Source organism: Euleptes europaea, chromosome 18 (genome assembly GCF_029931775.1).
Source record: "Euleptes europaea isolate rEulEur1 chromosome 18, rEulEur1.hap1, whole genome shotgun sequence".
Lineage (NCBI taxonomy): Eukaryota > Metazoa > Chordata > Lepidosauria > Squamata > Sphaerodactylidae > Euleptes > Euleptes europaea.
Window position 1 is genome coordinate 17,952,940 of NC_079329.1, and position 26,845 is coordinate 17,979,784.

Genomic DNA, 26,845 nt, shown 5'->3' on the forward strand with positions numbered 1-26,845 from the left:
AGATGTTCCACATTGTATAAAGTACATGTGAAAGGATTTATGGAGGAATGGAGAAAATTCAGTGGATCATTTCTCGTTCCTGAGGGGAGGGCTACTAAAAGGTTAACATCAGTTTTTTCTCACTTTCTCAGTTACACAATCCAAGCCAGTGGGTCTTAGAAATCTGCTGATAGTTTGCATGAAAAAGACTTTCCAAACGCACATTTAAGTGATACTGAGTGGCAATCCAAAGAAGGCCGTGTTGGAATTCCCATGCTAGAGATATTTCAGAAAAAAATATTTTCTTCTAAAGCAAACATTTTTTTAGATCTTCTTTATTCTATAAATTGGTAAGTGTGAAATGAAAAGTTCTATAGAACTGCTCTCTTTTCATTGTGTTTTATTGTCTCATTTTAGTAAAACTATTTAGGGACTTTTTTGCTAGAAAAGGAGGTTATAAATTTTATCATCCAATCAATCTAAGCATTTGATATCATTATTAAATTTTCTCTTTGTTCATCTCAACCCAAACCAGTGTATTTCATGTCTTCCCCTTTCCACAAATGTCTTGAGATACATACTCAAAGTTTTCTCTGTTGCTAATGTCACTTTACATTTCACGGTCATTAAAATATACTTGAGACCAAATTCAGAACTTCCATTTCCACCTTTTGATCAGTGGTTTCCTGCATGATTCATGGAAACTGCTCATGAGTTCTAGCCCAAGATACCATGGGAGCAGAAGTCTGTAAAAAGCCTCCAAATGTAAAGATGGGGATCTGTGCTTTCAAAATCTATTGGTGAGATCATGAAGACACTGATTTGCTCCCTGTCAATGCACCCTGATATCAACACTTTTATTTGCAGGCAGGTATACATAGCAGATCCACTGATTATCTTACAGGGCCAGAGTTCTTGATACACATCTATTATTGTTGGAGGGGGCTCTAAGCTCAGAAAAACCAGCCTTGAGTTGGTGACTTTGGTCTCCTATATGATGCAAATAGAATTGTTTGCCTGTGTATCTTCACCACTAAATCTGTGGACAATAATCTCCTGTTCATTCAGGTCATGAGTACTATAGCATTCTTTCCAGTCTGCCTTAAGTCTGGTAACAATAAAGATTCCACCTCAGTTTAAAAACCATTTTTATCCCCCCCCCCCATCCAACAGCATTTGATCACCTCCTTCACAACTCCATGTACTTCTTCCTAATAAATTTGGCCATATTGGACATTGGCTTCATTTCTGGCATACTACCCAATGCAATGGCCAGTTCACTGATGAGCACAAGGTCAATTTCTTATTCTGGTGCACCCTTTTGCAATTACTTTCTGCTTAATATTATCAATCAGTTATTCTGTGAAATCCATTATTTACTAAAGCTTGCCTGTTCTGCCTAGTTCTTAGTTGAAGTTTGGCTTCTTGTTTTTGGCTGTTGCCAGGAATCATAGTTTTATATTTTAGCATAAGAATATGAAGCTTTCCCTGCACAAAACTCTTCAAAGGGAAAACTTTGAATAGTGCCCGAAGTTCCTTGGCAGAAGGGTGAGATAATATTAAGAAAGTTATTCCAGCTCTATAATGACCCTTGGGGCTAATTCTGTATGCTGGAACTGAGTGGGAGGTGAGATAATAAAGTATTAGGCAGATGATGCGAAGATAATCTGAAAGTTTAGGTGTAATGGTGTGATGTTGTGGTATATACTTCTATGTAAGAAATAGCTGTTCGATCTTCCTGCTCTTGGAACGGAGTCATCTAAATAAAGCAAACCAGTTCTACCGTTTGAAGTATTTGTGTATTGGTCTTCCCTAAGGATGGAATCTCGTGGTGGCAGGTCAGACAGCCTCAGCCTGCCAGTAATAATCAGCAATATGTATGCACACATAGCATGACCTACAGAAGAAGACCCCTTTCATTAAATGAGTCACCAAAAGGCAGTAGCATGCAATTTGTTCAGAAAGTGTTACTCAGCCCTCTCTTAAGCCCGCTTGTTGAGTGGAGAGAGTGTCATAGGATGGCTTGAGCAAAGCGGCCTGAACATTTAAAAGCCCTAGTCTTCTGCTTTCTAGGCGTTTTTTTTAATGGTTTCATGGAACCAGGTTACATCGAACTATTTCACTATTCTACTTTTATTGCTTATTCTGAATCATCTGTTCCCCACTTGCAATGAACTACGTAACAAACAAACACAAGGAAAATTACAGGGGAAATGTATTGTATGAGTCACCCTTCCAGCACACAGAATATGCCTTTGAAAGTTCTCCGGTTGTTTTACCTACACCATATATTTCCATTCCCTTATTCCATTGCCTTCTGATAGAACTCTATTACTTTTGGGGTCCCTCTGATACTACCTGTTTCTGATTTTAATGGAGAATAAGATTCCGAGGTGCTTGCCAGAAAGGAAACACTTTATCTGACCAGATAATAATACAGAGATAATACAGAGTGAGGGAGAATATAAACAGGAATGTATGAACATTGGTTATATTGAGTCAGAACACTGATCCATCTAGCTTGAAATGAATGTTCAAAAATATGTTTCAAGGTATCTAGCAAAACATGGATCAATTATGTTAATTGCATATTGTTCTAGAATTCCTTGCATCCTGTTTCAGAGCATAAAGAGGCATGTAGACTTTTAAAAATTATTCTGTCAGAAATCAGCTGTTGAACGAGAGCCTGCGTTGTGTGGTGACTAGGAGCAGCGGACTCTAATCTGGAGAACCAGATTGGGTTCCCTATTCCTCCACATGAGCGGTGGACTCTGATCTGGAGAACCAGATTGGGTTCCCTATTCCTCCCCTTGCAGCCTGCTGGGTGACCTTAGGCCAGTCACAATTCTCTCAGAACTCTCTCAGCCTCACCTATTTCACAAGGTGCTTGTTGTGGCAAGGGGTGGGTGGGGAGGTGATTGTAAGCTGCTTTGAGACTCCTTTCAGTATAGAAAAGCGGGGTATAAAAAGCAACTCTTCTTCTTCTTCTGTTTTGATGTTCACCAAATGTTGTGCCCACATCTCCAGAATTCTGCTGGACTTCTATCCTAGAATTCATCTTGGCCCCTATGTATGTGGTAAAGGTTTGAACACTCCAGAAATCCATTCCCATATCAAGCTCAAACAAGAATAGAAGAAGAAGAAGAGTTGTTTTTATATGCTGACTTTCTTTACCACTTAAGGCAGACTCAAACCTGCTTACAATCACCTTCCCTTCCCCTTCCCACAACAGACACCCTGTGAGGTAGGTGGGGCTGAGAGAGCATGACTGGCCAAAGGTCACCCAGCTGGCTTCGTGTGTAGGAGTGGGGAAAACAACCCAGTTCACCAGATTAGCCTCCACCACTCATGTGGAGGAGTGGAGAATCAAACCCAGGTCTCCAGAACAGACTCCACCACTCCAAACCACTGCTCTTAACCACTACACCACGCTCTTAACCACTACACCACAAAAGTCTAAGAGGATTTGAGTTGAAATAAATAAACACAGGTGAAATTTCCATGTTGTGCTTCATAAAGAGTACGGGCAGTCCAATCCTGAAGGGAGGGGGCAGATCCGTGGAGGCTGGGAGCAGCACAGCCACGCCGCCACCTCAGAGTCTTTCCGGCTGCGACAGAGGCAAAAAAGGAATATTAAAACATAAAATAGAGAAAAGGGGGAAAATCCCCCATTACCTACAACCAGGGATTCCAACCTCCAGGTAGTAGCTCAAAATCTCTCGCTATTACAACTGATCTCCAGCCGATAGAGATCAGTTCACCTGCAGAAAATGGCTGCTTTGGCAATTGAACCCTATGGCAGAAGAATACGAACAGAAATGGCAACTATTTTACAAAAAATACATGGGGAATTTAAGTTAAACATGTTAGAAGCAAAATCTGTAGATAAGATTTTAGATATTTGTTTGAATAGAAATAATGAAAAGTGATATTATTACAGTAGTATTATAGTATAAAATTTGTGAAATATTATAGACAAATGAAGTTAAAACTAGACATAAGACTAAAACAGATCCAATAGATAATAGAGACAAAAATGAATATGATAGAAGTAAAACAAGGGTTAGGATAGTTGAGGAATTGTCTGGGACGTTAACCCCTGAAATGTTGTTAAATTTACCCCATCACACCTCTATCCCTTTTTTTCTTTTCTGTATCCCTAATAAAATCAATAAAAAATATTTTTTTAAAAAAAGAAATCTCTTGCTATTACAACTGATCTCCATCCTATAGGTATCAGTTCACCTGCAGAAAATGGCTGCTTTGGCAATTGAACCCTATGGCATTAAAGTCCCTCCCCTCCCCAAACCCTGCCCTCCCTAGGTTCCGCCCCAAAAACCTCCCGCCAGTTGCGAAGAGGTACTTGGCAACCCTACCTTCAATGGGGCTGTGCCACCAAAAAAGTTAGCAGAGCACCACTGCAGCACAAGGGGATATTCCTGGGGCGAAAGAGGTGAGGAATGTCCTGGGAATGCTCCACCATCACCAGTGTGGGCTTTCCCTTCCAGGAAGCCCTGCCGGCATGGCTGCACTGGTGGCGGGGGGCTGGCAGTGCCCAGAAATTGGTGTGTTTTCCCCTACTCCAACATGGGGTCATGCTGGCTCCTAAGGAGCTTCACCCCCCTTCAGGAATGGGCTCATAGATGCCAAACTGAGTTTGCTGAGTGGAAAGCCAAGCCCCACTGTTAAGATGGCAGAAGGTCATATTTGTCCAATACTGCAAACCATCTTGGAAAAGCTCTTTGAGGCCATCATGTCACATTCAAACCTTTCCACTTTCTCAGAGCCGCTTGGATGTCTTTGTTTCTCAGGCTATAAATGATGGGATTCATGAGTGGCGGCACAACTGCATACAGAACAGCAGCTAACAAGTCCACAGATGGAGACAGCATCTCCTGTGGTCTCATGTAAGTAAACATGACAGTAAAGGCAAAAAGAGCAAACATAGTCAAGTGTGGGATGCAGGTGGAGAAAGCTTTATACTTTCCCCGGCCTGATTTTATCTTGAACACAGCGGAGAAGATATAACTATAGGAAACCACGATGAACACAGAACAGAAAAAACCCACAGTAAGAACACAGACAAAAGTGAAGATCTCATTGAACTTGGTGTCCGTGCAAGAGATCCTTAACAACTGAGGGATATTACAGAAATATTGTTCAACTACATTGGACCAGCAGAACTGTAGCCTGAACGTGTTTGCTGTTTGTATTATTCCGTTGATGACACTCAAGACCAAGGCAATAGCTGCCATTTGGAAGCAGGCGTTCCAGTTCATGATCAGCATGTACTGTAGAGGATGGCAGATTGCTACATAGCGGTCGTAAGCCATGATAGTGAGTAGGGAAACCTCTGCTGTGGTGCACGCAACGACGAAGAAAAGCTGGTTGACGCATCCCCAGAATGAAATCCGGTTGTCGTTCATAAAGGAATTGGCCATGGATTTGGGAACGGTGGAAGAGATGAAGCAGGCATCCACTGATGACAAGACAGCTAGGAAAAAATACATGGGGGTATGAAGGTGATGAACCAGGGCCACAGTTATGACGATGAGAAAATTTCCCATCAGGGTTGCTAAGTAGAGAGTGAGAAAAGCCATAAAATGTAAAACTTGTAGCTCTCGCATATCAGAGAATCCTTGAAGGATGAATTCTGTCACGGCTGTTTGGTTTATCATGCGTCCCTTTGTGTAAAATTCTGTGGAGAGAAAGGAATGAACGAGGTTTACTATTGGTTATACTTTTTTGTTTCCATGATGCATCGCTTGTGAGAAGACTTATGGAAGTCTATTTTAAAAGGCAACTAAAAAGCCATGTGTTGCCAAATGCAGACACAAGGTGAGAAATGGATATGTTCAGTTGCAAATATACAGCTTGCTGAGGGTCCCAATGTCCTCAATATGTGTCTACCGTATGTAAAGACATGTTCTCTCCTACATTTTGAAAGGCAGAGGATCAGGCAGAAGATTGAAACGATAAAGAGATCATCATGGATATTTTCCCCCTTAAATTCAATTAAGAATACAATACCTGTCTTTTGCAAGGTGTCAAAAACACTTGAACAGCAACCAAGTGTTTCCAATTTAGTATTTGATGCTTAAAGGGGATGTGGGAGGTGATATTAAGAGAGGGATGGCAGATTAGATACACAATCTCTTTCCATCCATAGCTTTCCCTTTCACAACCTAGTCCCCAGTCACTTTCCCCCATTTTATAGTCCAGCCAAGCTCTGGCAGAAATGGGCTTTGTGAACATGAAAAATGAGTCAGCCTCCCAAGGCATAGAACATACCTTTAAAACTTCCCCAGATTTTTTACCTACACCATGCATCTCTTTCATCAAATTTCACTACCTCTAGATGGAATTCTGTTAATTTTGTGGTCCATCTGATGCTATTCATCTTGGAATTAATCTCTTAATGCTGGATGCTGAATGCTAGTTTATGTGCTAGCCAGAAATGAAACATCTTATCTGACCAGATTCTGTTCACAGAATAACCTAATAAGATCACTGACCTGTTCACTTCTTGTTTTTAGAATGACTGGACTTGACTGTGAGAAGATGTGGTTTAGCTGCACAGATGAGATTGCCTCATCTCTTCTTGTTTGGATTTCAGTCATCTGTTTTCCATAGATCCACATGTGTACGCTTCCCAGAGGGAGAAATTGAAATGTCTCTTGAATAAACTTGCCTACAGCCCCTTGGGAGCTCTTGATGATACAGTCTCTCTAGGGATGTTCCAAGCTCCTTCTTCAAACCAAGTTCCATTTTAGAGAAGGGGACATGAGACCTCTCATTTTTCATGAATTGGACAAAACTTCTCAAGACCTGGGGCCAGGTTTCACCCAACAGTTAATAGATTTAGGTGTCAGATGAATGACAGTGGGAAGATCCAGTGGGGAGAAGGATCTCCACTGCAACCCTATTAAGGTCTCTATTGGAAATAATGAGATGCAGGAAGGGCTAGCAGTGAAGACAGGAACCAAGAGAGATCACTCTTTCTTTATCTTATGCCAGCAGAGATGCTTTTAGGATGCAACCCGTTTCATTTTAGAATTTATATAATTTTTTGATACAAATAGGTTTCACTCAGGAACATTATATCAAAATGAAACATTAGAATTCACCATAATACAGCTGAAGAGGCTATATGTAACCTCATTTTTCTCATACTCTAGGAATTGAAAAATCTTTGGAAAGGTCTATGAGGGCACTATGACAAAATTAAAACTCTCCTTTAGCATATTTCTCAGAGGTATCTGGAACTCTTTGTTCCTCAGTATACAATGATGAAGAGGTACATTGCACCACACTGTCCCGAGGGGTGGGGGTGGGGAGCACTGTGTTTCTCCTGATGTAATACCATGGTCTGTATTGTTTGATATGTCATCTTTAATATTTATGCTGTGCAGACGGCAGCTTCATTTCAGATTTCTACCATTCCTAGTCCTATTACATTGCTTATTAGAGATCTCACCCTATTGATTGCATTGATTTACATTGTGTATTTCACCCTCAATCTCAGTGAGAAACTGGACTATAAATAATGTAAACACATGAATGAATGAATGAATGAATGAATGAATGAATGAATGAATGAATGAATGAGTGAGTGAGTGAGTGAGTGAGTGAGTGAGTGAATGAATGAATGAATGAATGAATGAATGAATGAATGTATGGACGGACGGACGGACGAACAGATGGAATACTGGTGGTAGAACTAAAGAGCAGTCAATAAGCCCAGAGATAGAGAGGACGAGGTTGTAATCAAAAGTAAGAAAATGCACCAGGGATCACAGACAAGCAGAAACAGTCAAGTATGAAATGCAAATGGAAATAGATTTATGCCTGCTATTGGCTGAATGCATACAGTTGACATGATGAACATATATGAAATCAATATAAGCAACACAAACACTGACTCTGGAACCAAAGCAGTAACCACGAAGATTCTTTATTGGGTCACTGTATCAGTGCAAGTTATTATCAGGAGCTGAGAGATGTCATACTCAGTTTGTACCACTGCACTGACTACAACAACGGCCCAAGGAGCATTCACCAGTTGAAAAATAGGCATTCCAACATAGGATCAGCTTATAGTAGAGAAGTTGACAGATTGCTGCATAGAAGTCATGCGCCAGAGGAGCCAGAAACAACAACTGATCCAGGTGCACATGTGTTAAGCAAGAAGACTTGGGTTACGTATCCCAAGAATGAAATCTTTGTTGTTTATTAAAGAATCCCCTAGATATTATGGAACAGTGATCGAAATATGGCAGAAGTCTACAAAATATAGGTTGATAAGAAATACATGTTGATTTGGAGCTATAAACAGGGGGGGTTAAACAGGGGTGTGTTCTGGCTCGCTGTCTTTTAAATTCATTTATGAATGATTTGGTGTCGGTTCTGAGACTGGTTGATGGCCACTTTTCAAAACTTGGTCCCTTGTTTGTTTGTATTTTAAGTAAAAGGTAACGTTAAAAAAATATCATAAATTGACTTTGCTGATGTCTTCTAAATTTTATAATACACATGGCCCGTCCGAACAAGTGACATTCATGTCACATCCAGCCCTCGTAACAAATGAGTTTGACACCCCTGCACTAGGGCATCTGAAGAGCTGGGGAAGAAGTGAGGGAGAGTCTTTTCACACCTGCTGACTTCTGACCTCTGTCGTTGCCTGGCCAAGTCTCAGCAGCAGCTTTCAATGTTCAATGAAAGGTCTCTGAATATCCCTGGAGGGACCAGGGCATCTCACTCTCCCATGTCAGGAGCTGTTTTAATTTCTCCCTCTGGTTCTCTATTACTACTCATGTGGAGCTTTGGGGAACAGACCCTAGAATCCTTTACAAGAGAAGAGAAGAGAAGAGAAGAGAAGAGAAGAGAAGAGAAGAGAAGAGAAGAGGCAATGGTCTATACAGTTATATCCTCTATCTTCTCCCAGTTCCACACCCTGTCTTTATATCCAAGTCCAGCAAATCTGAAAAGAATTGATGAGGTCAGTAACCTTATTATTTTGTTCTGCGAAGTGTATCTGCTCAGGTGGGTGTTCTCTTTCTGTCTAGCACAACGGATCTTTCTAGCACATTTCTGTCGACCACATCAGAATTGTTTTCCAAACTGTGCATAAATATAAACCCAACATGTACTTTTAATTTTATTGACGCCTGGAATTAGGGATTACATGGCAAAAGCTGATTTAACGATCATGTTTCCCACCTAATCTGAATGCAGAGGTGGGCATTTACAGGAAATATATGCTGAATGGGAAGAGGTCCTTCTTTTTTGGTCTCAGAGCATGGATGGAGGACAAGAATTGATGTGGGGCCATGCTGAGAAGAGGATAGTGAAGGCTGGGAAAGAGTCCAGCAGCCCACCATCACTGTCTTCATCTCCCCAACTCACACCCCCTTTAAGTACCAAATACTGAGCTGGGAATCCCAAGTTTGCTGTTCGAGGCTAGTCTTGGTGTGTTTGACACCATGATATCCTTTACTTAAATTCTTGGGGGAAAATAACCATGGTGCTTGCTGTCCGGTTGAAATACAATTCTGTTTTTCATGCATTGTAGGGGAGAACTTCATCTTGAACATGCTATGGATCCATGCTAAAGAAGCTGGGGCAGGCGTCAAGGCTTCCAAGCAATTTCATTATATATTCGCAAGTGGACTTCTTCCCTTCTCACTTTGCACATGCAGTTGACAAATGGGAATTTTTATTTGACTTTTTAGTACCTTTCTATAATGCTCTCGATCAATTTGTCATGGAAACAGAGAGAGACAGAGACCAAGGCAGAGAAATTTATAAACATTCTGCTGGTATAGGGGTTAAGAGCGGTGGACTCTAATCTGGTGATTAGAGTTTGTTTCTGCATTCCTACACATGAAGCCTGCTGGGTGACCTTGATCTAGTCACAGATCTTTCTGAACGCTCTCAGCCTCACCTAACTCACAAGGTGTCTGTTGTGGGGAGAGGAAGGGAAGGAGATTGTAAGCCGGTTTGAAGACTCCTTAATGGTAGAGAAAATGGGGGTATAAAAGCCAACTCTTCTTCTTCTTCTTCTTCTGCTGCTGCTGCTGCTGCTGCTTCTGCTTCTGCTTCTGCTTCTGCTTCTGCTTCTGCTTCTGCTGCTTCTGCTTCTTCTTTCTCTCCACATAATTTTCTTAACAAAAAACGAATGGTAAACAACACAGTTGTGACAGAATTCATCCTTCAAGGATTCTCTGATATGCGAGAGCTACAGATTTTACATTTTATGGTGTTCCTTTCCCTCTACTTAGCAACCCTGATGGGAAATTTTCTCATCATTACCTCTGTGGCAATGATTCCTCACCTTCACACCCCCATGTACTTTTTCCTGGCTGTCTTGTCATCGGTAGACATCTGCTTCATTTCTTCCACTGTTCCTACATCCATGGTCAACTCCTTGAGAAATGACAACAGGATTTCTTTTGAAGGATGTGTCGTCCAAGTTTTCTGTGTTATTGCATGTGCCACGGCAGAACTTTCCCTGCTTGCTGTCATGGCTTATGACCGCTTTGTGGCAATCTGCCATCCCCTACGGTACATGCTGATCATGAACTGGAATGCCTGCTTCCAAATGACAGCCGCTGCATTGGTCTTCAGTCTCATTAATGGAATAACACAAACAGCAAACACATTTAGGCTACAGTTCTGCTGGCAAGTTGTTGAACAATATTTCTGTGACATCCCCCAGTTATTAAGGCTCTCTTGCACAGATACCCAGTTTAACGAGATCTTCAATTTCGCCTGTGTTCTCACTATGGGGGCGGTTGGCTCTGTGTTCCTATTGGTTTCCTATAGTTGCATCTTCTCTACTGTGTTCAAGATTCAGTCGGGCCAAGGGAAGTATAAAGCTTTCTCCACCTGCATCCCTCATTTGACAATGTTTTCTCTGTTTGCTTTTACTGTCATGTTTTCTTACATGAGACCAAAAGAGATGTCATCTCTATCTGTGGACTTGTTTGCTGCTATTCTGTATGCCATTTTGCCACCACTCATGAATCCTATCATTTATACCCTGAGAAACAAAGACATCCAAGCAGCTCTGAGGAAGAGAACAGGTGTGAAAGCAACATGGTGGACTCAAAGAGCTTCCCCCAGGAGATGAACTTAGGCAGATCATGAGAGGGAGGGAAGGAAGGGTTGTGTCAATGATTGGCTCTCGTGGCTATGGACATGTAAGGGCCATTTTCTTTAAACGTACACATGAAATTATTTGAATACTTCCTTTCCCTAGCCCTCTTGGTGTAGTGGTTAAAAGCAGTGGACTCTAATCTAGAGGTTTGATTCCCCACTCCTCCACACGAAGCCTGCTGAGTGACCTTGGGCCAGTCACAGTTCTCTCCGAACTCTCTCAGCCCCACCTACCTCACAAGGTGTCTGATGTGGGGAGGGGAAGGGAAGGTGATTGTAAGCCACTTTGAGACTCCTTAAAGGTAGAGAAAAGCAGGATGTAAAAACCAACCTCCTCCTTGTCCTCCTCCTTCTTTGCTTGTAAATATGGGCTTCTACTAAGTATGATTTGTTTTGATGCCTTAATGCAGAATCCTGGTTCATCGTTGGTTCATCTCCTCTAGGTAGTGAGTTACAGCTACAGAGTTACTGAAACCAAGTGGTGGTTCCTGCTGTTGTCAGTGCTCGCCCAGGACATGTCTTGCACTTCTCTCTGTCTGCCTTGCAGCCTCCCATATCTCTCCCAGATAGTAATGGCTCACCAAATCAGATTGTGCAGCTTCAGCCAATGCCAAAGTAAGATTCAGTGGCATTGAGGTAGAAGATTTTGCAAAAGCACATCCTTTTATTCATTGTGCAAACATACATTGCATGTATTCCATAAAGAACAATTACACATTATTCTATGTGCTGCACAATTTGCCCCTAACCTCTTCCAGCCTGGCTTTCCTTTCATTATGGACTAGTTGACATAGTATTTTGCTTTGGAAGTGTTTACTTTTTTGAGAAAACAATTGTATCAAAGAGGGTTGAAAAAGTTTGCTTTTGTCTGTGAAGTTTATTTGGGAAGCAGTTAAGGCAGGAGGGCAGAGTGGCTGAACCTTGGCTGAACCAAAAGAGGCCCTGTAGAGAAATGCCATCCACCACGTAATTCCCCCCAGTAATTCAACCATTAGTCACACTGTATTGAGGAACCCCTCTACAAATCTGTAGCTGGCAGAAGTGACAGGTACTAGGAATGATGCATCCCTTCCCAAGCACAGAGCACCCAAGCTCTTAGTTCAGCAAATGGAATGCCTGGAGAAACAAAGGGTTTGACACCTCACACCTTGCTAGGATGTCACACTTCAAGGGACAAAGTCATGGACAGCCAAATGGCTAGTTTTCTCTTCCTCTTAAGGAAGAAAGATCAGAATGACCACAAGAAGGAATGGGACCCCAAGAAGAGATGATAAATTCCCAGGACACAGGAACAAAGCTCTCTTCAATCTTGTTCTTCACGGAGGGGTAAAAGCCACGGCCTCCGTCTTTATCTATGGACTCCACCTTGCACATGTGATGAGAGACAATGGGAAAAAGCCCATGCCTGTCCTAGATAAAATTGTTCAGGATAACTACCAAGTGTAGGGATGAGCGTCAAACGGATCTCTTGAGATCCCCTGCATTTATAGCACCTCAACATTCCAGGTATATTCTAGCACCAGCTGCATATACTCCTTGGAAAGGAACACACATAGGAGGGCCAATACCCTGACCAGATGTGCCGCCCTACCATCTGCCATATTAGAAGGGAGTTTTAAGAAGATCCCCAGGGTGGAGAGACTTTGCCCATGTAACACAGGGGAACTGGAAACCATTGAGCATGTGTTTTTTAGATGTCCCCTTTACAAGTCAGCCCGCTTCAATATTATTGACCCTTTGATTAAAGAAATGGGCTTTATTGATGAGGGTGAATGAACCAAAAGGTTTCTGCTGGGAGACAGCTCACCAATCACCACCCAGGTTGCAAAATATTGTGCAGTAGCAATGAAGCTACGTCACCTCAATGTTCCCTAATCTGTGGAAGTGTAAAAGTGGCCGATTCCTAATGTTGTTGGCCTTGGTTTTAAATATCTACTCTGTATGGTCAGTTTCTGTTTTAGCTGGCATATTAGCCACAAATAAAATGTATTATTATTATTATTACCAAGTGTAGGGTGAGGACTTCATATTTTCACCTTTTCTTGTATCCTTGCTCAGCCTGATGCTTGAAGACACCATGTGTACTCTTTTTATTTTTGAATGCTTGAAGCCTGATCTTTGAATACATACCATGTATACAATACAAATGTGGCCCATTTACCTTCTGTCCCAGAGCTGATCAGACCCTGGAGCAGAGATTTGGGCACATGGATGCCGATGCAAAGTCCCAGACAAGTATTCTTTAAACAAAAATCTCTTGAGAGCGGCCTGCCATGCTCTCAATCATAGTGGGTTGTATCTTACAAACATTCCCATTAGTGAAACCATCCAAAAGGCTATGCTGTGATTCTTAGCATTTGTGTTTATGAAAGCCACATGGGACGGGTTACAATGAGAAGGGGACTGGGTGAGATCAAACAGAAGAAATGGTAGGATCCAACCATAGGTGGGTTTTTACATTATACCTTAAATATAAAGATGGTAGTGAAAAATATCCCAGAGCAAATATTGGGTGAGCAGAATAGATATGGTAAGATAGATGGAGTTTTGTCACTCCATTGCCACTTTCAGGAACATCAGTGACCACTGTTGTTTTTTTTAAGCAGAAATGTTGCTATCCTAAAAAGAAACACTAATTCTTGCAATGGAAACATCATACATTAAATATCGGGTTCTGGAAAGGATGGGACATTAATCTCATCCACTCTGCAAATTGGCAGATCATGCTTGAAGGCACATAATCCATGGAATATTTTTTTATCAGAAAGTCATTGCAGTCTACAGATACAAATAACTTCTCTTGGGATCCCTGTTACTGAACTCTACTGGGATATATGGTGAACATCCTCAAGAACAATGCAGAACATACATATATAAAACTCCTTTCCAACAAAGTATACATTTACTTTGAAGTCAAAGAGCTCAATATTGCAGAGGATGTGGAGGACATGGAATTCACTGTCAACTTTTGGACATCTCTGTGTGAAAAGAAGAAATCAAATGAGGAAGACTGAAAGTGCCTCCCTGAAAGGTAAAAGTCCTTCTGTCATCTCCTTATCTAGCCTTTTCTTTTGTCATCCAACAAGAACCTTCACTGAAAAGTCTACAGTATATGAACTTGCTAGGTGGTAAAGACATAATCTTCTTTCAGGATGAGCATCCTTCCTCCTGTCTCCATAAACTTATTGATTTCTTGTAATCATTGCTACAATAATGCACGGAAGCAGTGGGAACATTTAGAATATGTAGCCTAAATGTTGAAAACTAGCTTTGAAGGTGAAATTCTGAGGAATGAAGTAATTAGGCTTACAGCCTACTATTTGAAGTATGCGAGTGAGCCTTCATGCCTGCAGTTGGCATCATGTAGTTACTAGGCAGAACATTGCCCAATTCTTCTCTGGACTACAGGTCCTGATCCACAGTCAAATCCAGGCAAGTCCCATGATTCACACCCAACAAACTTTTTAAAAATCTATCAATATTTTATTCCCCACTATGCAAACCAATACATCACCTTGTATTTCCATAGAAACATGTTTCATATTCTCTAGTTTAGTCCCTACAGAAGTAATGACCAAAGGAGAATTACACAACTTTAAGGCTGACAATGAGGAAATTGAAATTGTTGAAGACTTTCTATCCCTTGGCTCCATCATCAACCAAAAGGGAGATTGCAGCCAAGAAATCAGAAAGAGATTGAAACTGGGAAGGAGCTAGAAAAGATTCTGAAGTGTAAGGATGTGTCACTGGCCACCAAGATTAAGTTAATTCATTCCATCGTATTCCTTATTACTATGTATGGGTGTGAAAGCTGAACATTGAAGAAAGCTGATAGGAAGAAAGTAGATTCCTTTGAAATGTGGTGTTGGAGGAGAGTGTTATGGATACCCTGGACTGCCAAAAAATGAAATCAGTGGGTTATAGATCACATCAAGCCTGAACTGACCCTAGAAGCTAAAATGACTAAACTGAGGCTATCGTATTTTGGTCACATTATGAGAATACAATAGTCATTGGAAAAGACAGTCATGCTAGGAAAAGTTGAGGATAGCAGGAAAAGAGGAAGACCCAACAAGAGATGGATTGACTCCATAAAGGAAGCCACAGCCCACAATTTGCAAGATCTGAGCAAGGCTGTCAAAGATAGGACATTTTGGAGGACATTGATTCATAGGGTCACCATGAGTTGGAGGCGACTTGACCGCACTTAACACACACAGTTTAGTCCCTGGCTTGCAGTCCTGTTCTGTCAGCATAAAAAAACACTTTTGTCCCAACTGGACAAAATGACAAACTGTGGTTTCTTTGGAATAATGAAAAAGCTGGTCTTCAATGCCAGCATTACAAAGCACAAAACCAAAGGACCACAAACAATGAACACTTGTGTTCTGATAGCAGATTTGCCAGCAGAAAAGCTGGTTGCCTTCAGCCGCATACCGGTATCTTTCTCGGCACTTGTGAATGCCCTCTTTCTCTTCACCCTCTTTCTGTCATTTAGAAAAAAATATGTTGCCAAACACAATTCATTTGTTTTTACTGTACTACTCTGAAAGCTCAGAGAATCCATATGGAATAGGGACCGCAGTAAAGAGGGGAATGGGGTGAGATTGAGCAACAGAAGATGGCTGGATCCAACCCAGTGAGACAGTTCCCTTCATTAATAAAATCTTAATCAAGCTGTTTTTCTCTCAACAGCAATACACGGGAAGTCCTTACAAGGAAATGTCAAACTCAAGCATGGTTACGACTTTTCTTCTTCTGGGTTTCTCTGATACATGGGAGCAAAATGTATTGTACTTCATTCTTTTATTAGTGGTTTACTTGGCAGTTCTGACAGCAAACTTCCTCATCATTTCAGCTGTTTCTCTGGACAAGCGGTTACACACTCCCATGTACTTTTTCTTGGTGAATTTATCTGTCGTCGATCTGGGATCCATATCTGTCACCATCCCAAATGCCATGATTAATTACCTCTTGAACACCTGGGAAATTTCATATTCTGGATGTGTTGCACAGGTGTATTTCTTGCTCTTTTTCTTGACATCGGACTTGTTCCTCCTCACAGGCATGGCCTATGATAGATATGTCGCCATCTGTGACCCGCTGCATTATGAGGCAGTGATGGATAGAAAAGTCTGCATCAAGATGGCAGCCAGCGCATGGGTTGTTGGTCTTCTTTACTCAGGTTTACATACCGGTTGTACTTTTGCCATCACCTTCTGCTCCAATGTCATCAACCAGTTCTTCTGTGAAATCCCACAGCTACTGAAAGTATCCTGTGACAATTTGTACCTCATTGAAGTTGGAGTGGTTGTTTTCAGTGCGTTTATGGTCTTCTCATGTTTTGGTTTCATAACTGTTTCATACGTGCACATTTTCAAGTCAGTGCTCAGAATCCCCACCACACAGGGAAGGAACAAAGCTTTCTCAACATGTGTACCCCACCTGATTGTGGTCTCCTTGTTTATCAGCACTGGATGCTTTGCCTACATGAAGTCCAACTCACAATCCCCTTCAGATCTGGATTTGGTGGTTGCTGTCCTGTATTCTGTCATACCTCCACTGATGCATCCAATTATTTATTCAATGAGGAACAGAGACATCAAAACTGCACTTTGGAAAATGTTTCAGTGTGGCATTTTTTCTGGAAGAAAAGCAAGGTTTCTCCCATCAATCTAATGCCCTGGCATAATTTGTCAAATAATAATAAAATCATTTTTATAGCTAAAAGGTCTCCAAGAAAGTAGGGCACAACTTCAGCAAAACTGTTTTTCCTTATGCATGAATAGTTCTGAAGGGAAGCTTTGCAAACTAGTGCATTTCTTTACAATAGAGTCAGAGGTCTGCAGTAGAACAACTAGATTGGAGTCCAGTAGCACCTTGCAGACCAACAAGATTTTCGGGGTATAAGCTTTGACCCTTGAAAGCTTATCCCACCCTAAAAATCTTGTTGTTTTCTTAAAGTTTTTAATGTGGTAGCAACATTTAGCATAAGAGTTATAATCTTATCCCATATGAGATTATTCTACAGAAGTACCTACACCCGTAGTAAATAGGATGGATTTTAAAATGTTGCTGCAACAAATTATCCATCGGCTTTAAAAGTAAATACTGCGTGTAATTTAGATCAGTCCCTTCAAATTGTTTGAATCCCCAGAACATATAAAACTTATTTGCACATTATTGTGCCACGGGTCCATAACAGGGATTGGATGGAAGGGGAAGAAATCAAGCAGAAAGAAATCAAGCAGAAGAAATGATAGGATCTAACTGAAGGTGGTTTTTACATAACACCTTAAATGTAAAGACAAAGTCCCCCACCAAAGACTACTAAGCAAACTTCACAGTCACGGGATAAGAGGAAAAGTCCTCTTATGGATTGAGAGCTGGCTGAAAAATAGGAAGCAGAGAGTAGGAATCAATGGTCAGTTCTCCCAATGACTGGATGTGAGCAGTGGGGTGCCTCAGGGATCTGTGTTGGGACCGATGCTTTTCAATCTGTTCATCAATGACCTGGAGTTGGGGTTAAACAGTGAAGTAGCCAAGTTTGCAGATGACACCAAATTATTTAGGGTGGTTAAAACAAAATCGGACTGTGAAGAGCTCCAGAAGGATCTCTGCGTACTGGAAGAATGGGCATAAAATGGCAAATGAGATTCAATGTGAGCAAGTGTAAAGTGATGCATATTAGGGCAAAAAATCCCAACTTCACATATACACTGATGGGATCTGTGCTGGCAACTACAGACCAAGAAAGGGATCTTGGGGTGGTAGTGGATAGCTCAATGAAGATGTCAACCCAGTGTGTGGCTGCTGTAAAAAAGGCAAATTCCATGCTGGCCATAATTAGACGAGGAATAGAGAATAAAACTACTGATATCATACTGCCCTTGTACAAATCTATGGTGAGACCATACTTGGAATACTGTGTTCAGTTCTGGTCACCACACCTAAAAAAGGATATTACAGAGCTTGAGAAGGTGCAGAAAAGGGCAACCAAAATGATTAGGGGACTAGAGTAACTGTCCTATGGGGAGCGGTTAAGATGTTTAGGGCTGTTTAGCTTGGAAAGAAGGCGGCTGAGGGGAGACATGATAGAGGTCTATAAAATTATGCATGGTTTGGAGAGAGTGGACAGGGAGAAGTTTTTCTCCCTCTCCCATAATACTAGAACACGGGGTCATCTGCTAAAGCTGGAGGGTGAGAGATTCAAAACAGATAAAAGGAAGTATTTTTTCACACAACACATAGTTAAATTGTGGAACTCCCTGCCCCAAGATGTGGTGATGGCTGCCAGCTTGGAGGGCTTTAAGAGGGGAGTGGACAAGTTCATGGAGGAAACGGGTATTCATGGCTATTAGTTGGAATGGATGCTGGTCATGCTGCATACCTATTCTCTCTAGTATCAGAGGAGCATGCCTATTATTTTGGGTGCGGTGGAACACAGGCAGGATCGTGCTGCTGCAGTCATCTTGTTTGTGGCTTCCTGGAGGCACCTGGTTGGCCGCTGTGTGAGCAGACTGCTGGACTTGATGGGCCTTGGTCTGATCCAGCAGGGCCTTTCTTATGTTCTTATGTAGTGTTTTTGAAAAAATCCCCCAGAGGAAATTTGAATGGGCAGAATAGATGTGGTGAGACGGGTGGAGTTTTGAGCACAGTCCATTGTCACTTTCAGGAACACCAGTGACCACTGATTTTTTAACCAGAAATGTTGCTGTCCTAAAAAATAAACACTAATTCTTTCAATCTTGTTCTAGAAAGGGTGGGATATGATGTTCATCCTCTTTGAGAATTGGAGAATTATCCTTACAGGCACATAGTCCAGTGAATATTTTTATCACAAAGTTGTTACAGGCTACAGAGAGGAATAACTTCTCCTGGGACCTGTGTTACGGAACTCTTCTGGAATATGTGGTGAATATCCTCAAGAACTATGTGGAGCATACATATATAAAACTTCTTTCCCACAAAGTATACATTTACTGTTAACTCAAAGAGCTCATTATTGCAGAGGATGTGGATGGACATAGAATTCACTGTCACCTTTTGGAAATCTCTTCGTGAAAAGAAGACATCCAATGAGAAAGTGCCTCCCTGAAAGGTAAAACCCTCTCAGTCATCTCAGCCTTTTCCATTGTCATCCAACAAGAATCTTCTCTGAAAAATTAACAATATATGAACTTTCTAGAGGGTGAAGACATAATCTTCTTCCAGGATAAACATCCTTCCTCCATAAACTTAATTTATAAAGTTATTGTAATCATTACTACAATAATGGATGGTAGCAGTTGTAACATATTGAATATGCTACCTAAATGTTGCAAACTAGCTATGAAGGTGAAATACTTGGGAATGTAATAAGTAAGCTTGTTTAGACTGAGTGAGGCATCATGCCTGCCTTTAGCATTGTATAGTTACTGAGCAGAACCTTGCCCAGTTCTTCTCCGGACTACAGGTCCTGAACCACATGGGTTTTGTCCAGGCAAAGCTGATTGGATCCAACTGATATTTTACATATCTCAATATGCTATTCCCCACTATGCAAAGCAACGCACCACCTTGTATTTCTATAGAAACACACTTTCATATTCTGTACCAGTGATCATGGTTCCCTAGCTTTGCTTCTGCATGGTAGGAAGAATTGTGTAATATCACCATATGGTAATCTCACCTCTGCATCTCTTAGGGTGGTGGAGACACAACCCAGGTAGAAACATAATAATTGAATGTATGCATTAAACCAATATCCCTATCTCTTCTCTTGTTCCCTTTCACACTGATGTATACTTACACCGGTCCACACGTGCAGTTTGGTATGCCCACAGTTTATTAGCAAATGTTTCTCCCCTTCCAACAGTTATTCCTTTCCTCCTGTTTTCACAAAATGCTTGTTGTCAATCAGTCATTTCATCTTCAGCAAGTCACCAGCCAGTGTGGTGGACTCTAATCTGGAGAACCAGGTTTGATTCCCCACTCCTCCACATGAGCGGTGGACTCTAATCTGGTGAATTAGATTGGTTTCCCCACTCCTACACATGAAACCAGCTGGGTGACCTTGGGCTAATCACAGTTCTCTTCAAGCTCTCTCAGCCTCAACTACCTCACAAGGTGTCTGTTGTGGGGAGAGGAAGGGAAGGAGATTGTAAACCAGTTTAATTCTCCTTAAAAAGGCCAAGAAAATCGGCATATAAAAATCAACTCTTCTTCAGGGACAAGGGAGTGAGGACTGCATCAAGGTCGATACTTGCAAATATTATATTTGAACTCTAAAGGCCAAGAAAATCGGCATATAAAAAGGCCAAGAAAATCAGCATATAAAAATCAATTCTTCTTCAGGGACAAGGGAGTGAGGACTACATCAAGGTCGATACTTGCAAATATTATATTTGAACTCTAATACTACTTTTTCAAGCAAGAAATATCAGATGTGAATGCAATTGCTTTTGATGTTTGGTGAACACTAGAGATCTTGATTGCTTTAACAATAACTATTAGACCATCAGTGAGTGTGTCCATTGATCTGGGAATATGTATATGAGTAGCATGTCTGATTTCCAGATAGCTTCATTGATCTCAATCTGTTGTAGTTTAGAGAAGCAAAGAAAACTTCAATATATTGTCAGTGGATTAGATCCAGGTAACACACAAGTAAAGAACAGAAGCAGTGACCTTTTGCCAGAACTGTGCATTATGAGATCTGCATGTGTGATAGGGGCTCTAATAAAGGGGAACTGGGCAAAATTTAGTAGAAAAGCAGTATGGAAGCAACCCAATATCTATCAATGTGAATTGATCATATATCCTGGGTTACTAGAAAGTATGCTGTGTGAATTAGCAAAGATCTTATTTGAAATTGAGTAACTGTGACCAGGTATGTCAGAAATACATGTGAATAAGAGTACAATATTTCAGTGCAATCCTAAACAGAATTAAACCATTCTAAATCTATTGGCTTCAATGGTGGTGGAACTCCCCTTAGGATTGGACTGGCAGGATCTTCATGATGTTTTCATAATACTAAATTGTATTGAGAACATTCCAGAATGCCTATGCATCAAGGAGTATCCAAAGTACATCCTAGTTATCTGCACGTTTAAAAAGTGATAAACAACACAGTTCATATAAAAGTTAATGGATTGGATCCAACCAGCTTTTCTAGTGGCGGCCGGCACTCCCCCTTCCAGCTGCACTTACCGGGCAGCAGCTCCATGGGAGGCCCGGATGTGGCGGCTGGGGGGCAGGGCCGGCAGGAGGACAACGCCCGCAACAGCCTCCAAACCTCTTTGGAGGCACCGCGGTGGCACCACAGCCCGCCATCCCTGGCCATGATGGCAGCTTTCAGGAATGGGCTGTTAGATTAAGAGTTATACTCCTCTGCCATGGCTTCTGGCCATTTGAGATCGTTTTTGAGAAGAACCGACACCTCTGGATCATAGCAAGTATTTTAAAATGTTGCTGCAACAAATGTTCCAATGTTTTTTAAAACTAAACATCGCATGTATCCTAAATCAGGCCATTCAAGTTGTGTGAATCCTCCGAACGTATAAAACTGCTCCGTAAATTATTATGCCATGGGTCCGTAACAGAGATTGCTTTTGCATTCAATATACATGCTCCGACGCTGAAATACAGGCCCGCCCATATCTCCCACTCTCAAATCTTTGCTTTTTTTTTTTTTTTTGCCGAGGGGATGGAGATAGATTTTAAACGGTAAAAAGGCAGGAGGATGGGAAGGTAAAGATGGAGGGGGAAGGAGCAGAAAAGGTCGACAGGGAAATCGGCAGCTGGGGAGGGGAACAGAAAAGGTTCAGGAAGGGAGGGGGCAGAGGCTGCCAGGAAGGGAAAACAAAAGAGGTGGGGAGGTGGTTGCGAGAGAAGGAAACAGGATAGGTTGCAAGCACTGCAGGAAGTAAACAGGAAATGGAAGAGGGAAGTAAACAGGAAATGGAAGAGGGAATGGGACAATGAGATCTCACCCCAAGTCCTTACATGTCCCTCACTTGTAGGGCTTATAATAAAGCTCCAGTTGGAAGCTAGAATTGGTCAGATGGGGATTTTAATGTAGGTCACCTGTCTATTACCCTAACCATGCTGCCAGCTGTTCTTATTGCCATTTCTTTTGTTTTTGTGCATAGTTTGCTGTCCACTTGTTGAAACTGATCCATTCCCAACTAATTGCGGTGGTGAAATAGGGCTGCCACCCTCTAGGTACTAGCTGGAGATGTCCTGCTATTACAACTGATCTCCTGCCGGTAGAGATCAGTTCACCAGGAGAAAATGGCCGCTTTGGCAATTGGACTCTATGGCAGTGAAGTCCCACCCCTCCCCAAGCCCCACCCTCCTCAGTCTCTGGCCCAAAAACCTCTTGTTGAAGGCAAAGAGGGACCTGGCAATCCTATGGTTAACTCACGGCCCCCACAAGTTTGCCATCACAGTTTTACAGTGATTTTTAAATGCCATAAGGTCCACAAGTGTTTTGGTATTTGAAAAGGTGTGTGTATTTGGAGGGGGGAAGAGTTCTGCACCATGGGCCTGAGACTTATTAGGGCCTTGCAAAATTTTGAAATCACTGTAAAATGATGGCAGCCACCATGTTTCATCTGGCTCTTCTTCTGTAAGCTTTCTTGGGATGTTCCCTGGAGTGGTGGCATAGACATTTTCCAAATAAAATAAATCAATTTTGCTGCAATCCAAAGGGCAAGAACCAAAGAGCTCTTGGCCCTTAGCCCATATCTTTCAGCCTGTGACCTTGAGAGATAAGCTCAGTGGATCTGAGATGAGCCCAGGATGTTGTTTAATACATTGACATTTGTGGTAATCCACTTTGGGTGTCTACTGTGGAGGAAAGTTGGTCATGAAACACTCTGAGTCAATAAATAATATTTTAATGATATACTGGGAGTGGGCCATTCAAACGTTATATCTTGAATCATCTGCCTTGTTGTCTGTGAATGTTTCTCCATGGGGCCATGTCTTCGTGTTTACCCAGTTAAACATTTAGATATAACTCTCATTCCTTAGGGGTTAATTACCATAAGCTCCAGAGTAGAAATCTCTGAACACTCTCATAGATGAAGCAGAGATAAACTTCCTCCCCAAACAAGGAATTGGCCACTGCTTATGGTTAGCAGTGAATCGCTTTAGCAAAATAAGCTTGGGTATGACAGTTCCTTTCATGGTGACAGATGATTTTGTCCGAGTTACAGAAATAAAAAATACATCTCAAGGTAAATATTGGAAGAACACTAGAGTATGGTTTATAGGCCTTGGAAGAATTCTGTTCAGTGAAAAAGTAAGTGTTTTTACTATCTTTCTTTCACATATCCACTTTTTTTTTTTTTGGAATGCATCATTGTGACTCATTTTGCTTAGTTATTGAAAATTCTTATGATATTCCACTTGTACAAGTCAGTACATCATTTATTCTTCACTGCCACATAATATAGCACAAGCAACTGTGTAACTGGGAGAGCATAAGAGCTGTACAAAAGAGATTGTGTGTGTGCAAAATGTTCTCCAGTTATGCTTAATTTCCCTCACACAAAGTTCTTGCATATGTTCATCATGAGAGGGAAACAACTGCTTCCAGATGTGGTTTGTCTGAAGCATGGGCAGAATATCATAAGCTAGCATCACAGAGTCTTCTTATTTACTCTGAGAGGACATTAGCTTAGTGGCAACTCACAGGCTTGACTAAGGAATTCTAGGAAGAAAATCTCAGAATGCAAGGAAAAAATTCACTCACTGAAAAGGCTGGCAGGTACATTGATTTCTGGTCAGGCTGATAGTATTCAGACAGGTCTGGCTCCTTCCTCGACAGTTGCTGATTCCCACCTCGCAGATGCCATTGAAATAAGTCAGAATTCACAGCAGGTAAAGTATTCTGAAAAGAATATGCCCTGTTTTCCTGGGGAACTCGGGAGGGTGACCCCTGCTGGTAAATCCAGAGGGGACCCCCAATCTGAGGCCACAGAGAACTTGACCGTGACACAACAGCCCATACCTCCTGATGACGTCTCCCAGTTTAAGGTGTTGGTTTTATCCTCTAAAGCCCTACAGGGTTTGCAATCAGGGTATCTGAAGGACCATCATCTCCCATATGTTCCTGTCCAGGAATTAAGATTACAGGGAGATGCCCTCCTGACTGTCCCACCAATTAAAGAGCTTTCCCATGGTAGCCCCACAATTATAGAACAACCTTCCTAGGGAGGTGTGTCCAGGTTCCTCTTTATGGATTTTCAGGAGGCGGTAAAATACAAGTTGTATTTAGGAGTGCCTTTAGATTTATTTAGCTTTAATTATTGGCAGTTCTACTGGAGTTTTTAAACTGTGATTGTATGGGTTTTTATAATTTTCTGCTGTGCTTTTCATGATGTTTTATTTATGTCGTAAGCCCCCTTGAGTTCCACAAGGGAGAAAGGCAACTAACAATAAATAAATAAATAAAATTAACATATCATCTACATGGCATTTCAATGTGCAATCGGCATAGAATGTACAATGCTAATATACTGACACCATAAAAACATTGAAACAACATGTGCATTTCATGGTGTGAAGAAACAGAACATGGTGAGAAAGATAAACAAGCCCAGGTATGATCTGCACATGTGAAAGATCAAAATGCAGCTTTTCTGGTAGAAACAACAGGGATAGGACATTTCAAAGCATCCTGACCTGCCACAAGTTTGGAGAGATATCAGTTGTACACATGTGTCATAGACCTATTTTAAAGTTTTTGTTTCCTAACTACAGGCAGCATACAGTTTTGTCCAGAAGGAAATGGCCAACCAAAGTGTTGTGACTGAATTCCAGCTTCTAGGATTCTCTGACATTCCAGAGCTGCACATTTTACACTTTCTGGGCTTTTTGCTTATCTATGTGGCAGCCTTGGTTGGGAATCTTCTCATGATAACTATTGTAATCCTCAACCAACATCTTCACACTCCGATGTATTTTTTTCTGGCTAACTTAGCTGTCATTGATCTCAGTTTCATCTCTGTCACGGTGCCCAATGCCTTGGCCAATTCTCTGATGAACACCAGGCGGATCTCCTATTTTGCATGCATGGCACAGGTCTTCTTCTTCTTTTGGGCAGGGGCGTCGGAACTCTTCCTCCTGTCGGTCATGGCCTACGATCGCTACGTCGCCATCTGCAATCCCCTCAACTATGTGAAAGAAATGAACATGGGAGTCTGCATAAAACTGGCTGCCAGTGCATGGATGTTTGGGATGTTGGACGCCACCCTGAACACCGTGTGCACATTTGCAATTACCTTCTGCTCCAATGTCATCAACCAGTACTTCTGCGAAATCCCGCAGCTGCTGAAGCTCTCCTGCAACAACTCCTACTTCATGGAAATGGGAGCTCTTATCTTTACTGCACTGATGTGTATGACCAGTTGTGGTTTAACCACTGTTTCCTATGTGCACATTTTCAGAGCTGTGTTTAATATGCCTTCAACACAGGGAAGAAAAAAGGCCCTAACTACCTGCCTGCCACACCTTGCCGTGCTCTGTTTGTTCTATTTCTCCGGGCTCTACGCTTGCCTGGGGTCAACCTTTCGGACATCGTCAGGTTTAGACCTTCTTCTTGCCATGCTGTATTCAATGGTCCCTCCTTTTATGAACCCCCTCATCTATAGCATGAGGAACAAGGACATCATAGCCATACTTTGGAAGCTTTCACATAAAAACAAAAATCTAAGTTCCATTTAGAAATGTGTTTTCAGATCGCACAGCCCTGATCTGTTATGTTAGCTGTGGTTAATTTCAGACAAACCTGGTGGAATGTTAGTGTCAATTAACTAGTTGCGGGACTTCCAAAGGGACTAAGTTTAGCTGGTTTGATGCCTATGCCTTTATAAAAACTAATATCTTGCAGTTCACTGCAATTGTTTTTTTTAAAAAAATCATGTATACATCAAATCAAATCATCTTTATTTTGATACAAGATCAGCTCTGAATAAAGATTAAAAAGTTAGGTTAAAATAATGAAATAATTTGATGATTCTGGGAGAGGTTTGGAAAGGGGGAGGAAAAATAATCTATGGGGTAAGATTTTCAGTCAGCCATTTATGAATCCCACAAGACCAAAGACAACATTTGGCTACTTGGGTGGTTTATCTCCCAAGAGGAGTCTGCTAAGAGAAGGGAAGCTTGAGATACTTCAGATCTCCCAGGAAAGGTTGACAATATGGGGAGAATAAAGTGTGATTTTATATCATTGTAGAAAGAGCATTGCAGCAGGACATGTTCTATGGTTTCTACTTTCTCTGTTTTGCATGGACATAATCATTGATAAAAAGGAGTTCGGTGATACCTGTCATCCAGGAAGCCTGAAGGTAGGACATTGAAATGTGCAAGAGTAAAGTCCCTTTGGTATTTACATACTTCCAGGAATCCAAGATAGTCTGCAGAATGAAAAGGTATAACGTATTGCAGGATGGGTGAGTATTTATGAATCTGAGCCCTATTTGATTGAAGGGTGTGGTCCCAGAGTCTTTGTTTGATCATTTCCTTGGCTTTTTGGTATCCCAGGGCCCATGTATACTATATTTGCAGCTGGAATATTTTTTTTCTTAATTTTTCCATCACCTCCCATTCTCCAATTGTAAACCATCTTCCTATGCCTTAGCGTGTTTAGTGGTATATAAACTCACCTCATGCCATAGTATTCCCTATTACTATGTATGGGTATGAAAGTTGG

At 41.5% G+C, this 26,845-nt stretch overlaps 4 protein-coding genes across 4 annotated transcripts; 3 read left to right on the top strand and 1 right to left on the bottom strand.

Annotated features, from left to right (window-relative positions):
• Positions 1-4,730: 4,730 nt before the first annotated feature.
• Positions 4,731-5,657, bottom strand: LOC130490600 (olfactory receptor 14A16-like). The gene has a single exon (XM_056864419.1). The coding sequence runs from the start codon at positions 5,655-5,657 to the stop codon at positions 4,731-4,733; it is 927 nt and encodes a 308-aa protein (XP_056720397.1).
• Positions 5,658-10,156: 4,499 nt separating this feature from the next.
• Positions 10,157-11,110, top strand: LOC130490601 (olfactory receptor 14C36-like). Its single transcript, XM_056864420.1, has one exon. It carries the CDS (start codon positions 10,157-10,159, stop codon positions 11,108-11,110), a length of 954 nt encoding a protein of 317 aa, XP_056720398.1.
• Positions 11,111-15,858: 4,748 nt separating this feature from the next.
• Positions 15,859-16,815, top strand: LOC130490603 (olfactory receptor 14A16-like). Its single transcript, XM_056864421.1, has one exon. The coding sequence runs from the start codon at positions 15,859-15,861 to the stop codon at positions 16,813-16,815; it is 957 nt and encodes a 318-aa protein (XP_056720399.1).
• Positions 16,816-24,918: 8,103 nt separating this feature from the next.
• On the top strand, positions 24,919-25,854 carry LOC130490604 (olfactory receptor 14A16-like). The gene has a single exon (XM_056864422.1). The coding sequence runs from the start codon at positions 24,919-24,921 to the stop codon at positions 25,852-25,854; it is 936 nt and encodes a 311-aa protein (XP_056720400.1).
• Positions 25,855-26,845: the final 991 nt, after the last annotated feature.